This window comes from Ailuropoda melanoleuca, chromosome 10, assembly GCF_002007445.2.
Source record: "Ailuropoda melanoleuca isolate Jingjing chromosome 10, ASM200744v2, whole genome shotgun sequence".
Classification (NCBI taxonomy): domain Eukaryota; kingdom Metazoa; phylum Chordata; class Mammalia; order Carnivora; family Ursidae; genus Ailuropoda; species Ailuropoda melanoleuca.
The window spans coordinates 110319520-110334898 of NC_048227.1; the positions used below are offsets into that span (position 1 = coordinate 110319520).

The following is a 15379-nucleotide window of genomic DNA, read 5'->3' on the forward strand; positions in this document are numbered from 1 at the left end:
TCATTGAGGCCCGCTGTCCATGTGGCTTTCTGCAGCATCCACAGACCCAGAGCAGCACAGGGAAAGGTGAGGGTGTGACCTGTCAGCACACAGGCCCAGAACACGAGGAACCCAAGGGCTCTGGGGGTGACCAGTCACACTGCCATGCACCCTGAGGTCCGGTGTTCAGGATTGTCTCAGCTGCCCCAGCCGTCCCCACGGAGGATCAGTGAACTCATGTGCTCGGGTTTAAACTGAATTAAGTGAACATGGTCGGGGGAGGACTCCTTTCTCTCCTCCAGAGGGTCTCTCTAAGCAGGTGTCTCCACACCTCAAACACAGGGGGGCATGGGGAGCCGGGACATGGCCGGGAAGGGCCAGGCTGCATCACGAGGAAATAATAGGACTGTGACCTAGAGGTACTTCTGGTTTGTACAGAAGTAAATAACTTCGCACTTGTGCTCCGAGCCCACCCTCCTCTCCCAACTAGCAGGAAGGTGGTGGGGTGGGAACAGGCAAGGAGGAGCACAGTCCTGCGTGATGCGCGTGAGGGACAGTTGTAAATGTCACTTGCTCCATCCACACGAGCTGCTCCCGGGCCTCCCCAAACTGCTCCCAGCCAATCACCCCCAGACCCCATTCTAGGTGTGGCTTCCCCAGACACGGGAAGGAGCAGCAGGGGCGCTTCCAGGACCCTCTGCATAGCCACTGGTAGAGGCCATCTTTTCAGCTGCGGCCACCTGTGCTCTCCTCCGCACCGGCACCCAGCGGTGCCAGCCCAGAGAGTAGGCCGATGACGCCATTGGCATGCGTGGGGGCAGGATTCTTAGAACCAAGACTGACAAAGCCTGAGAGACTCCTCGGGAGACCGAGCGCACAGACCAGTGTCGGCAGGGACAGAGTCCACGGGAGGCCCCGTCCCAACCCACACATTTCTGAGCAGAGCAAGAGAGAAAGACCGCTCCATGCAAGAGCGGAGGAAGGGGGAGGCGTGGGTCGGGAGGGGCGGCTCCAGCCCACTTCCCTGCCTCACCCAGCAGCAGAAGCCGGCACCCAGGAAGGGAGGGGCCTGCAGACCCAGCACGTCCCAGGCTGCCTACTACATGTGGGAGGGTCCCCACCTGCAGGAACCCCCTCTTGGCTGTTGAAATGGAGCTGCTGGGACCATCACCCAAAATAGGAGATGAAATAAACACAGACCCTTGGCTCCTGGGATGAACCCTGTGGCAGGAACGGAGGGTGATGACCACCCACGTTCTGCAGACATCAGTTTGCTAAGACTTTCCCTCCCCAGGGACACACCAGCGCAGACACCCAGGAAACCTCAAGCAACCATGACTAATTCACGAAACAGTCCCACCTTGCACATGTGCGCATCAGAGAACGTGTCCTGCTTTCTGCAGGGTCCTCTGCAGCACTCGGAACAGGAGCTGAGTTTATGCCCTTGGAACTGGGTGTGAGTCAGGAGAGAGGCCTGAAAATCTCAGCCCAAGACAAGTGGCTTTTCCTCTGGGAAGACAGAGGGCTGAGGCTGGAGCTCCTTCCTGCACTGAGAGCATCAGACGGCCACCTCCACTTTCCGTTCTCCGTTGCTAATTGGACCGGCCCTAAACATTTTATTTCTCTCCGTTCCTCACCATTCTGCCCCTGCCCCACATGCCGTGAACCTGCCAGGTCAGGACTGTATAAACCAGGAGCCTCTCTCTCTGTTGGCACTGGCAGCAGCCAGAGACTCACCAGCCTCCCTTTCCTCCCGACTTTGCAGAACACAAAGCTGGCAGAACTTGCGAGTCTTCTGGGGAGGAGAGGGATGCACACGTGTGTCAACCAGGCCACACATCCATCCTTCCATATACAAATGAGGGGGACCCACAAAACAGCACCAGGGAGGCCCAATGGCACATGCAAAGCCTCGGGACACCCCACTGGTGCTTCCGTATCTGACACAACCCAGTCTACTCGGACCCCTCGGGCCACCGGGGCTGTTCCTTCGGAATCACCCCGACAGGCAAGGGCTCCATGGAGGGATCTCTCCACGGAAGGAAGTCAGTGGCAGGGCCAAAGGGTGAGTGTGGCAGATTCAGGCCTCTGAACCCCCTCCATCCTCAGCCTCCCCCCCTGCCAACCCACTCACTGTACAGGCTTAGCGGCATGTTCTGGAGTCACGGAGGGAGCCGCTAACGTTGCTCTCAAGAGTCAGGATCTGGCTCGAGAACAGGGAGACCTCGTGCCCATTGACACTTGCCGGCCTGGAGTAGTGGTTAGCGCCTCCCTTCTACTCTCAGAAGCTGACTGGCCCTGTCCTCTGGGCAGCTCAGGCAAGTTACCATGAAACCAGGGTGACAGGTAGAAGCAGCCCAGTCTGGGGTGTCCAGGGAGGGTCCCCTGGAAGCTGGCATTTGGAGGAGAAGTTGGCTAGACAGTCGGGTATCCAATAATGGAAAATCACGTCCAAGTTCTCAGCATCAGGGAGGGTAGAGAGCCGGGAGCCAGCAGCCAGTGTGGCTGGAGCTGAGGTGACAGAAGGGAAGAGAGACCATCAGGATCCTGGTTATGCAAAGGCCTGACGAACCAAGTCAAGAATTTTGAACTTTATGCTAGAAGCAGTTGGCTGCTTTGCTGGTTTTGACCAGGGATGACACGCTCAGATTTGTGCTTTGGAAAGCCCCTGGTGGCCTGTGGACAATAAGACACATGTGGCACTATTCCATGGAGACCCTTAGTGTCTACCTCTCGCAGACTCGGGGAGCACCTGGCCAACAGGTGGAGCCTGGGCCCGAACTTGGGGCTCCGGCACCAAAGCCCCTAAACAAACCAATTTGCTCGGTTTCATCTGAACACACAGTCGTGGAAACCCTCCCAGATATCCCCTGTGCTGCGGACACGTCATCTTGGAGACACAGCCTGAGGGAGGCATCCATGCACCATGCCACGAGTGTGCACGTGTCCTTTCACTGGATAACGCTTCTCAACGCGCCTGCCTACGTTTCAAACAGATGGAGGAGGGCACGGCGAAACGCAACCCACCGTGAGCCCTGCGTCAGCTTCGATGGCGGCCCTCCTTGTTCCACCGGCACGCTGCCCGATGGCCGCCCGCGGGCCACGCTCCCTCTCGGGTCATTTTGAGGCAAGTCCCAGTCCCAGAGGTAATAGTGTCTCATCCATAAATATTTCAGAATTTTTCTCTAAAAGTTAAGGGCTCTTTTTTAAGTTAACAGTGAAAACCTCTCACATCTAAAGAAACTTGACAAGTATACTTACATATCGTTAAAATGTGCGGTCGGTGTTTGCATTCCTCCAGCTGCCTCGTGAGTGTTTTTCACTGTTTCTGAGTCTCTTCCAACTTGCAGGTTTCCCCACGGCTTCCATTCCCTTCTGTTTTCTCCTCGTGCCCAGGTGTGCCCTCACCATGTCCTTCTATCCTGCTACTTCTGTAAGTCGATAACTAGGTCAAGGGATCTGACCAGATTCACGTTCGATTTTCTTTGCAAAAATACATCATCAGTGGTGGTGTCGGCCTGTCTACTTGGCGAGCCTTAACCAACCATGAGAAGCGAACTGTGAGGTCCTGAGCGCGTGGTTCCTGAGCCTCTCTCGGGCGTTCGCAGGTGATCCCGCCTACCATCCAGGCAGCTACGCATCGCTTCAAGGCTCACACCACACGCAGTGGGAAATGCAGCCACTGCTGTTCTCCACCAAGGAGACCCGGAGCTCCCTGGGAAGAGGCGGAGCCGAGCAGAGAAAGCAGCAGTGGGCACAGAGCTCCCACTGAGCCTGGAAGGGGCTGCGTCCGGGGGCACGGGGACACTGTCCAGATCTGCGACAGTGAGCATCGCGGCAACAACAGGAACAGACCGTAAGCCCCTAAGTAAGAGGTCGTTCAAGAGTCCATCCCGGTATGAACTTGAAGGAGCATGTGCCCTTACTGTAGAAATGCAGAAGGGAACATGGAATTGGCAGCCATTGAAGTCATGAGAATTCTTCCAACTATTCTTGCAACATCTGGAAGTCTAAATTTATGTCCTGATGAAAAGTTAGAGGAAAAAAGGCTCAGGTAAAGCACCTATGCCTCACTTCCCTCGTTGGTCTCACTGAAGCCCCAGGGAGGCTAGAGGCTGAAGGGCTGGCGGGGAGACCCTGGCCTGGGTGGTGCCGAGGGACCGCTGCTCTCATTGCTGTAAGTATATGATTGCTCCTTCCTTCCTTGTTCCTGGTAGGGTGCTTGCAGACACGGCTGGGAGCCATGGTACTGGGCCTGTGGGTGAGTCACCGCGGGTCCATCAACGCCCATGTGTTTATACGGCTGCTCGTGATCTGTGTACCTGACTTCCTGCTGCACAGGACATAAACCCTGAAGGCTGAGGGGCCATCTGTAAATGTCAAATTAGCGTGTTTGTTAAAGATTTTATTCATTTATTTGTGAGGGAGAGACAGCACACACGAGGAGGGGGAGCAACAGAGGCAGAGGGAGAAGCAGACTCCCTGCTGAGCAGGGACCCCGACACAGGACTCGGTCCCAGCACCCCAGAACCATGACCTGAGCCGAAGGCAGACGCTTCACCGACTGAGCCACCCAGGCGCCCTGTAAATGTCAAATTGAAACATCAGTCCGAAGGGACTCAGGGAGCCTCATCCAGCAGAGCCCTGGGAGCTCCAAAGCTTCTAGTTTTAAGATTTGCTCCTTAGGCATTTTACCTGCCCCAGAGGGAAGCTGAAGGTATTCCCTGATCTTACAAGAAGGGTAGGGAGATGATGGTGAGATTATCTTTAGGGTACTTTGAGATTCTCTCATGGAATGGGCTTCACAAGAATCCCAGCATAGTCTATATTCTTGAAAGTACATGAGCTCTTCAATTTATTATCCATATCAGGTCACTTCTGAGAGTAGAACGGAGGCGCTAACCACTGCTCCAGGCCGGCAAGTGTCAATGGGCACAAGGTCTCCCTGTTCTCGAGCCAGATCCTGACTCTTGAGAGCAACGTTAGCGGCTCCCTCCGTGACTCCAGAACATGCCGCTAAGCCTGTACAGTGAGTGGGTTGGCAGGGGGGGAGGCTGAGGATGGAGGGGGTTCAGAGGCCTGAATCTGCCACACTCACCCTTTGGCCCTGCCACTGACTTCCTTCCGTGGAGAGATCCTTCCATGGAGCCCTTGCCTGTCGGGGTGATTCCGAAGGAACAGCCCCAGTGGCCCGAGGGGTCCGAGTAGACTGGGTTGTGTCAGATATGGAAGCACCAGTGGGGTGTCCCGAGGCTTCGCATGTGCCATTGAGCCTCCCTGGTGCTGTTTTATGGGTCCCCCTCATTTGTATATGGAAGGATGGACCCCCGTGTACATCCCTCTCCTCCCCAGAAGAGTCGCAGTTCCAACTGTGCAGTGAGCACCCGTGAAAGAAAGCTTGCCGCCGCCGGACGGACACAAGAACAGCCCACTAACATTCCCCCTTCAGTTAACCGGGCCAGGAAGCTGTGTTCCTCTGCCTGCCCCACATCGCCCCAGAAATAAGCCACCTGTCCCAACATGGACTTGCCATCTTAGAGAGCTGACAATGGGCACTGACCCTTTGGAACCACCAAACCGCACCCACGAGGGGTCTATTAAATCCCCGAGACTTGCTCTCCATAAGAAGCTCTGTTTCTGGCAAAATTAATAACGGATGAATAAACCAGGGTCTGGAGCCCGACAGCCCAGATAGGAACATTGATTCTGCCACGTGCAAACCTGAGCAAGGAACGTCACCTCCACAAACCTGGGCCTCCTCATCTGTAAGAGGGAGGAACACCACCATCTCCGGGGAGCAACCCCAGGAGGAGTGGTTACCCTGGGGCCAGTAGTCAGCACTCCATAAAAAGCTAAAAAGTTTTTATCTTAGTGTTATCTGTCCCCCCACAACTGTTGCGTTAGAAGGCACCTAACTCTTGAATTGACTGGAAGTAACCCATAAACAAATGGATGAATAAGTGTTATTCTGAGACAAAGAGTCTTTTCCATGGCAATCCAGAAGTGTCTCACAGGTATTTGATCCCAAATGAGGCTTTGTTCCAGTCCTTTAAAGAAATAAGGCTCAGAAAGAAGGTGGCCGGCTCTGAGGCTTCTTGGCACCCATCAAACCCTGTGCCGGTGATATTCCCAGGGAGTTCAGGGGCCACACTCAGACTCTCCCAGGGCTGCCCCAACGATGACCACGGACGGTTCTCAGAGGCGGGCAGAGGAGCGAGCAAAGCTGCTTTCCATCAACCCAGTGAAGCCAGGCAAAGATGTTAAAAGTAGACAATCAGAAGCCATTTCTGTCCTCAGGGAGCGAGCACAGGTCTGCTCCACGAGCGCTCAGTAAATATACCTCTCGTTGTCGTTCATAATATTTATTTTGGAAAAATATTTTAAAAAGGATTTTCTTCATTAACAAAACAGTAAAAAACTCAAATAACATTTGCACAATATTCCATAAATACATTTATATACAAAAAAATATAGTCACATAGACCCGAAGTGCCTTTGTACATATTTACCAAAAATTTAAATTATAAAAAATGAACATCACAAAATACTCAAGCTTTACAGATATCATGAAAAATATTTTTACAAGTCCAAAAAATAACACACATTTTTCCACCTAGAAAAAACACGTTTTAGTATCAAAAAGGACGATAAAGGCAGTGTTTGTGATTCTAATTCAAGAAAAGACTGGCTCATAAGAATCCAAGATATACACTTCAGGCAGTGCATGCTCCGTGTGTAGTAATTCAGTCCATTCATTTAAATATATATTTTTTAAAAAGCAACTGTCCATAGTGCAATGGAAACACCCTAAAAGGCAGTGCAACAGGCCCCCTTGGACGCTGCCGAGCTGCAGCCCGCGCCGCGTCCCCGGCCGGCCTCCGGGAGAGAACCGGCTCCGTCCGAATCGGTTCTCAGCAGCAGTCCGTGGGTCTCCCTCTCCTCTTTCAAGCAGCATCCTTGGGGCATATATCCTTGGAATTTTATTTATTTTTAAGAGAAACGGGGATTTTGCCATATCACTTCCTTTTTACACCTAGAGGGACCCACAAGATAGAATGGGAAGTTAGTTCCAGAGGGAGGTCAGCACCCTCTGACTTCTCCACCCGCTTCCGTGCTGAGGCCAGACCCGGACAGCCGCAGTCCCTCGCACTGCTCACTGACCTCAGTCGCTATGACACACTCATCTTTCTCCTCTGATATGACGAACACCGACTGGTACTTTGTGTCTTTTGAAGTGGAATACACAGAGTCCGGCCTCTTTCTTTCAGATGCTTCTCCACTAAAAGGAAAATAAAAGAGAACCACAATAAGCATGTGGAAATATTTCTGCATAAGAAAATGACCAGCACTTGGTGAAAAGATGCCAGTGGGCCCTCCTGCCCAGCCTGCAGCGCCCCGAGCATCGGGGCCCCTTCCCAGGCTGGCCTTCCCACGCGTCCCCTCCCAGCCCACAGAACGCACCCTCCCCCCGCCGTGTCAGGGCCCCCTCCCAGGCTGGCCTTCCCACGCGTCCCCTCCTGGCCCACAGCACGCACCCCCTGAGCGTTGGGGCGCTCTTCTCCTCCCCTGCAGAGCCCTGGGGCTGGCACTTAGCATCACGCTTGCTGTGAGGGTCCCTGACGGAGGTGGCAGCGTCACCCTTGAGGTCCTGCACCAGGTTATAATCCACAGCCGGGTAGCGGGCCTTGAGACCATTCTTATCAGCCCCGTGGTCCCCGTGGAAGTCAACTTTCTTGTTGGTGTTCTTAATCTGCGTGGCCCCAATGACGCTGACAGAGATGTCCTTCTCACGCTGGCAGCTGGCCAGGTTGTTCATGGTCTCCGTCTCCCCACGGCAGGGCTCAGCAGGGGGCCGGTCCTTCTGCAGCCTGAGCCGCACGCAGACCACTACGGCGGCACAGCCCAGCAGCAGCATGAGGACAAGCACCACGCCAGCACAGACGGCCACCCAGGGGAAGGGCCCAGCCTGGCCCTCCACGTACTTCTCGGTGAGATCCACCACCACCGGGCCTGGGGGTGGCTCAGGCAGCAGGAACTGGCAGTTGGGGCCCCCGTAGCCCCGGGCACACTCACACAGGTAGCGCCGGTCCCTCTCGTGGCAGGTGGCCCCATTGTGGCAGGGCGCGTGCTCACACCTGCTGACAGGGGCACTGCAGTTCCTGCCTGTGTAACCCGGGGGACAGGTGCAGGAGTACTCATTCACGCCGTCCCGGCAGGTGCCCCCGTTGGCACACGGGGAGGAGGCACAGTCGTCCACGTTGTCTTCGCAGTGCCTCCCGGAGAAGCCAGCCTGGCAGCGGCACAGGTAAGCATCACCAAGGTCCACACACTGTGCACCTGGAACACAGGACACATCTGTGTCTGCCCCTGCATTATACCCCAGAGATGCAAGACAGACCAGCCAGCCTGGGGCCTAAACCAGGTGGTAGCTACTTCCAACGCAAGCCCGTGGGAAGGGGTCTGGTCTAGCTCAATCCGCCATGAGTAAGACAGCTAGGACCTCCTGAGCGGGTCCGTTTCGGCAGGCACTGTGCACAATGCCTTGGCTGCATGATTGCACTCACCTTCCCAACATCCCACAAAAGGCCCCGTTTGTAGATGAGGAAACAGAGCCTGAATGAGGTCGATGTGCTTGCCCACAGCTCCACGGTTAGTGAGAAGAGCGGGGTTGAAAACAGAAAGAAAAAGGAAGGAAGGAGGGAGTGGGAGAGACCTCTGTCCTTCCAAAGCCACGTCTGCTAAACCTCGAGCTATTCTGCCTCTAAAAATAAAGCATTCAGTGTTTCCGTTGGTTCCGTGGATAGAAACAAACAGGAGGCAAAGCTCGACCCCACAGGACTGCCACGCCTTCCGCACAGCACGTGGGGAACAAAGCTACAGGGATTCTTCTCCATCCGTTACGGTGGCCCAGCCTGTCTGGGGCCCAGCTTCACTCCTTTACCCACTCATACAGTGGCAGGGGGCCCGTCAACAGACCACACTTCGGCACACACACACACCAGACGGCGAGGTTTGGGTGACAGAGCCCAGCCGCGCTTCCCTCCAAAAACAGAGTGGCTGGGTTGCCATCGGAGCACGACGTACTGAGTTATAGCCCAGACCCAGGCACCTGAGGTGCTGTATGACCTTGACAAGTCATCTCACCTCTCGGCCTCAGGCTTTCCCCGCAGAACGTGAGAATCCACTCTCCTGCCTGCCTTTCTTGCTCCCTGAGCATTTCCAGCCTCAAGGATAAAATTTCTGTGAAGAGTTTCTGACTGTTTAGTTGAAAGGCTCCACAAACTCAGGGTAGCTTGCAAAGTGATGTGCTTGGTTTGAAATTAAACACATGTGCTTTTTAATGCGTTCTTATCAGTGTTGACCACTTGACAAAGTCTCAGAGCGGATGGGGCTGCCCTCCTACCATTAGAACAGGGTGAAGAGCTGCAGGAATCCACCTTCTTCTCACAGTTAAAGCCGGAGAAGCCCACAGGGCAGCGACAGGTGTACCCTCCCTCAGGGTTGTCTGAGCACCGTCCCCCGTTGAAGCAGGGGCCGTCGGCACATGCCATGGCACTTAGCTCACAGATTCTGCCGTAGAAGCCAGGTGGGCAGGTGCAAGAGTAGCTATTCTCAAGATCCTGTGTCATGGAGAAGAGAAAGAGCTTTCAAACATTGCTCCAGGAGACCCACATAGTCCATATCAAACCAAGGCCCCCGTTCAACAGGACGGCCCACTGTGGCTGGACTCACCGTGCAGCTGCCTCCATTCCTGCAGGGGCTGGTGCCACACTCATCAATCTCTGTCTCACAATTGGCCCCTGAGTACCCAGGCCGACAAGAGCAGGTGTAGCTCCCCTGGCCCGTGTTCGTGCAGGTGGCCCCATTCCGGCAGGGCTTGTGGTGCGTGCAGTAGTTCAGGTCTGCGAGGGGCAGAGACAGGAGGAGAGGGCAAGTCCTGGGTTAGACTCGGAGTCCTTGATAAAGCCAGGGAAGCCCAGGGCTGCTAGATGGGGATGGGGGCTCACCCTGGTTGCAGAAGAGGCCACCCCAGCCCTCCTGGCAGTTACATTGCCAGGGCTGCTGACAGGTGCCGTGGAGACAGCCTGGGTACCGGATGCACTGGTCGCAGTACCGGCTCTGCCAGCCCACTCTGCACCTAGGAAGACAGCAGGACAGTCAGGTGGACACTGGCATCACTGGGCTCACAGTCACACGCCACCGACTCCTGAGACACTGTCTTCCAGCAGCTTCAACACTGTTGGCTCTCAAACGAGAGCCAGAACACTGGAATCTCCTTGGGGGCTTTCCAACATACCTAAGCCTCGGAGGGTCTGACTTTTGGGTATGAGGGCCACTAGGACAGCATTTTTAGAGACTCCCCAGATGGTCCTAACATGCCAAAAAGTTTGAGAATCCCTGAAGTGGACTCATTTTCTATGTCAATTCCTTGCAAACTGCTATCTATAAGTTTCCATATCTACTGAGGAGCTTAGGTGACTGACAACCCACGAGTCTACATGTTTCTATATATTTACTAAGGAGAAACACCAGAATAGCTGCTCCAACCCTACAGTCAGCTAATCTTACCCGAGTTTTTCAAATGATCGCCTAGCGCTACTTTACAAACAGACTAGGTGTACAAGGGTAACCAGAAAAGGGAAACAGCACTTGTGCAAACTTACCTGCATTCCCCTGGCTTGTCACAAAAGCCATGGTGCTCATCACATCCTGGCAAGCAGATTGCTACAAGCAAAGAGAACACACAGGGTCAAGCCCCACCCCAAGTGCCTCCCGAACATCACAGGGGCTGCTGCCACACGTGGGTGAGACAAAACTTGTCCTGCTCAATTGGCGAACCCGGCTGAGTTAATCTCCATCTGTGGAGGACTGAAGGTCCTGCCCAGAAACTGCGGACTTCACTCAGACCCGGGATGAGCGTTCTTCTTAACACAGCGGCTCCAAGGACAAAAGAGCACGGAAGCCCCCGCCCCCACCCCATCCCCTTTTCTTCTGAGAGGGTCAGAAGTCCTTCCCCCTCCTCCTCCCCCACTTCCCAATTCTATGCACAAAGCTCCACCTCTTAATACCCAGAAAGTGTGTGTGTAGATAAGGGTGGACAGCTGGTATGCAGAGTACCAGGGCAGGACAGCTGCTCTATTGTCTCTGCTCCCCCGGCAGCTGCCCCAGCGCAACAATACCGCCTCCCCCGCCCCTCGCCCCCCACACCCCGGCGTGTACACACACACACACGCGCGCGCGCGCGCGCGCACACGCACACACATAGGCGCGCGCACACACACGCGCTCGTACACGCACACACCCGCAAGCCCGCGCGCGCTCTTTCCACCAATGGGAGCTGGCGTGCGTTCCTGCCGCCTATCCCCAGAGAGATCTAATCGATGGCACGCGCGAGCTGGGGGCGGGGAGAGACTCCAGTGTTTGAATAAGAAGAAAAAAGTTTAAATTTATGGCTACCCCGCAGCGAAGAAGAGAAGGGAGGGGAGCACGAATGCCAGGCAGCAGCAGGCAGGCCAGAGGTCCCCGCGGGGGTGGGGGCTGAGGTTGAGCTGGCTTCCTTCACTGGGTTATGAAACTCCGCAAGTTTGTAAGACAACAGAGCCCGCTCGCGCCCAGGAGGAGCTCAAAACAATAACGCTGAGTGTGAAGACCTACCCTCACCCCAGGCACGGATCAACAGGGAGAAACTGCACCTCCCAGGCAAGACGTTCTGGGCCTACCGGGAGGGACTGGAGGTTCACCTGCTCCAGGGCTGGACAAGAATTCCCAAGGGTTTCTGGGGAGCTCCAGGACCCACTCCACCCCCGACTAGAGGGAAACCTGATACCTGGGTGGGTGAAGCTTGAGCAGGCTGGAGAGAGGCCTACAGACCTGAGCCAGGCCCAGGAGCCCACAGAACCCTCGCAAGCCTCCTACACTCCAGGGCATGGTTTCCTGCGACCTGGGCCACCACCCTGCCTGCCTGGAGAATACCGAATAATGGGGCAGGCAGGGCCTGTTTCATTTTGTGAAGGTCTTTCTTTGCCAGGCAGGATGCTGTGTGGGCACCCACACAGGCAGATGGGTACAGTGCCCAACACTGACAGGTGGGCCCCTCCCCATGCTGCCCTTTCGGACCCAGGCCTCAACACACATTCTCTCCTGTCCACAGACCCCATGAGTGAAAAGGTCACTAACAATGTGTGTGCATCACGCAGAATATTTGCAAATACGCTCACTCTGCGAAGAGGCCAAGCACACCAACTCTGGAGAGAAAATGAAGCACTTTTCCAACGAGACACTGTCACAGCAAAGAGAACTGGTTTAAAGCATGCCCCTACACACACAAATGCTCCTCTCTGTTCCTCCCTTCCTTCCTCCCCTGCCTCTCCCTCAGGCTTACTTCCTGACCCCTGGCCCTGTCTCCAAAATCCTCCCTGATTAAGAAAGGCAGCTTCCCATAGCGGAAGTTAAAATGTCTGTGTTGACCCCAACCCTGCCACTGGCTAGCTGTGAGGTCTTGGGAAGTTTCTCCAGCTCTCTGGCCTCGGTTTCCCCATCAGAGCTCTACTCCAGTGCTGAAATCCCAGGATCCCACCAGCTCATAGAATACTCCCCCACTCCCTGGGAGCTCCAGCCTGGAAGTGGATCAAGGGAGGGAAGCAGAAACTCACGTTCAGTGCAATACTGGCCTTTCCAGCCAGGGTTGCAGACTTTTTCCCCTCTCTCCCCGCAGGTGAAGTGGCCAAAGGCATCATCTCGGGGTCGACAGAAGACAGAGCAGCCCTCCCCGTAGTAATGCTCATCACACACAAAGCGGTAGGAGTACTTGAGGTCTGTTCGGCCACTGCTGTGCAGGTCCTGAGACCACTCCTCACCCACAGTCAGGTGCCTCTGCGTGGCCAGGCGGCTGATGAGTCTTTCTGGGTTTTCTGTAGGAAGAGGATGCTCCCATTGGTTCTGACTAAGAATCCAGAGGCTTGGGACCTGGGGGAGCTGGAACTGATGTGGAATACAAGGGCAGGTGGCCAAAGACCCTCCATCCTGGACCTCATGCAGGAATTTGCAGAATGAAAAGTATAGGAGCTCGTTTCTGGTGGAGATATGAAATCAAATGCATACTAACTGGGGAAGCAGTTTACTCAGCTTTGGAGTTTTGGGTTTGTTTTTACCTGTTGTGAGGTCATCAGGAGAATCTGTGTGGAGAGCTTCAATGATCAGGGAAAAGGTGCCCTGGAAGAAAGGCGGAGAAGACATAAGATAAAGCAGAAATGTTAAAAAACAAAACCAAAACAGAAGCACTGGGGACAACCAGTCATTAAGGGCCTCCCATGCAGATCTGTGTGTGCCATGTGTCCAGAGGGGGGTCTTGCACAGCTCTGGCCTGTTTTCACTTTCCTTAAGGAAATAGAAGAACTTTTTAAAGAGTGGTTTCCTGATGTGTTTTTTCAGCCTGTTAGTACAGGATATCACATTTTAAAAAAAAAAAGGAAGAAAAGAAAGAAAAGAAAAGAAAAAAGGAAAGGAAAGGAAAAGAGAAAAGAAAGAAAAGGAAAGGAAAGGAAAGGAAAGGAAAGGAAAGGAAAGGAAAGGAAAGGAAAGGAAAGGAAAGGAAAGGAAAGGAAAAAAAGCCTGCGCAGGAGCAAAGGGCTGGAGGGGGTTGTCATCAGTCTCGGTGGAGGGGGGAAACTACACGGAGAGCGCGAGGGCTGTCACGCTACCGGAGTAGCTCGACACCCAACCCGTCTAGGGACAGGGACACGAGAACTCTCCCACGTGAAGGGGCTCATTTGACTTGGGGCTAGGTACCGAGGCCAGATACGGGAAGGTCCCAGGTCCTCCGCCTCACCGTACCCCTGCCTGTCACTCTTCTGCCGCCTGAGGGGCATTCCGGGCGTGGAGGCAACGCTCCAGGCCTCGACCCATCTGCCACCGCCCTGCAGACCACGGCGCGCACCTGCCCTGGCCTACCCCTCCCGCGCCCCCGACGGTGAGCACCCCCACCGTGCCTGGCGCGGGGCTGACCCGCCGCCGGCTCCTCCCTGTCCTCCCCGCACCGCCCCGCAGGTGCAGCGCTCACCGGCCAGGTGAAGCCGAAGGGGAAACGGATGGGGTTGCTAAAGGCGGGGTCGGCGCCGGCTCCATCCGGCAGGCTGAAGGAGTCGACGCCCAGCACCGGCGTGACGGCGCTGCCGTAGGTGCAGGGCGGCTCGGGAGACACGCTGGCCTGGTAGTGCTTGAGGCACACGCGGAAGAAGGTCCTGCAGGCGCACGGCGGCGGCCCCGCGCCCCCGCGGCAGCAGTTGCGGTTTCCCAGCAGCCCCTTCTTGTTGACGAACTCCTGCAGCTTCAGTTCGAACACCCCGGAGCTCCAGACCTGCGGGGGGAACGACGAGGACGTGAGGACGCGAGGGCGTGAGGGCGCTGGGGGCGCGCGGACCCCGCGCTCCCGGCTTCGCTTTCGGGTTGACAGCTCGCGTCGCTGGCCCTGCTCTCCACCGCTCTGCCCGCGCGCGGCCTGCGCCCCGGGTGCCCTCCGGGGTACCCCACTGACAACCTACCTGACGGCAGGGCCCTGTAGACCCCACCTCACAACTTACCTGACACAGCAGGGCTGACACCACGGCGAGGGCTAGGGCGCACCGACGGCCCATGGTGCACCGCTGGACTCGCTCGATCTTCCGTGCCCTCCCCCTCTTCTCTTCTTAAAACAGCAAGGAGTGCACGGGGGTGGCCGTGCCCCGAGGAGCGTGGGCAGAAAAGCGCCGCCGCTTGGCCCCAGGCTGGGATAATCGGGACTTCTTTCTTCAGGAGCTCGTCTGTCCTTCGGAGGCTGCGGTTCTTTAGATCCGCCCTTCGGTGGTGACGGCAACTCGGGATGCACGAGAAAAAAGGCTCGCTCGGAGAGATTGCTAGCGGAGCCGCAACTTTCGGTTTTCCCCCTCTCTCTTCCAATCCACGAGTAGGTGAGGGTCCTCTGCTTCCTGGTTTTGTCTCAAGCTTCTTTGAAGGAAGAAAAAGGGGGGGGGAGAGAGAAAGCGTCCAGATATTCAGCTTAATTCCCAAAGAGCTGCCGAGGCTTCCTCCGAGTCCGATTAGAAAGCCGCGGTCTGGAAATCCCACGGGCGAGGCGATAATCCCGGGGCCCCAGCGGAGCGCGCGCAGGGACGCCCGGCAGCGGCGGGTGTGCGCGGCGCGCCCTGCGGCTCGGGCCCGTGTCACTTGGCGGCGGCGGTCGTTCCGGGAGCGTCCTGAACTCTTGTCCCCTGCGCCCCCGCGGAGACACGCGTCTTCCCGAGGAACCCAGCCGGTGCCATCCACGTAAACAGCACGGGGTCCGAGCGCAGGGTGGCGGGTGGGGTGGCGGGCGGCGGGCGGAGGAGCTGCGCCACGGCTACGCGTCCTCTGCGCGCTCAGCCCG

The 15379-nt window shown here is 56.0% G+C and overlaps 1 protein-coding gene across 3 annotated transcripts; it reads right to left on the reverse strand.

Moving 5' to 3' along the window:
* Window positions 1-6313: 6313 nt before the first annotated feature.
* DLL1 (delta like canonical Notch ligand 1) lies at window positions 6314-15373 on the reverse strand. Of its 3 annotated transcripts, none has more exons than XM_019805938.2 (11): window positions 14559-15373; window positions 14039-14335; window positions 13131-13191; window positions 12633-12890; window positions 10644-10704; window positions 9987-10117; window positions 9712-9881; window positions 9383-9599; window positions 8053-8316; window positions 7515-7866; window positions 6314-7258 (listed from the first exon to the last, which is right to left on the reverse strand). In XM_019805938.2, exons 1-11 carry the CDS (start codon window positions 14610-14612, stop codon window positions 7060-7062), a joined length of 2064 nt encoding a protein of 687 aa, XP_019661497.1. In that variant the 5' UTR covers window positions 14613-15373; the 3' UTR covers window positions 6314-7059. The 3 variants fall into 3 exon arrangements, with proteins under 3 accessions (XP_019661497.1, XP_011230609.1, XP_011230610.1); XM_011232308.3 differs by having other exon boundaries at window positions 6316-7012; window positions 7141-7258; window positions 7515-8316; XM_011232307.3 differs by having other exon boundaries at window positions 6315-7258; window positions 7515-8316.
* Window positions 15374-15379: the final 6 nt, after the last annotated feature.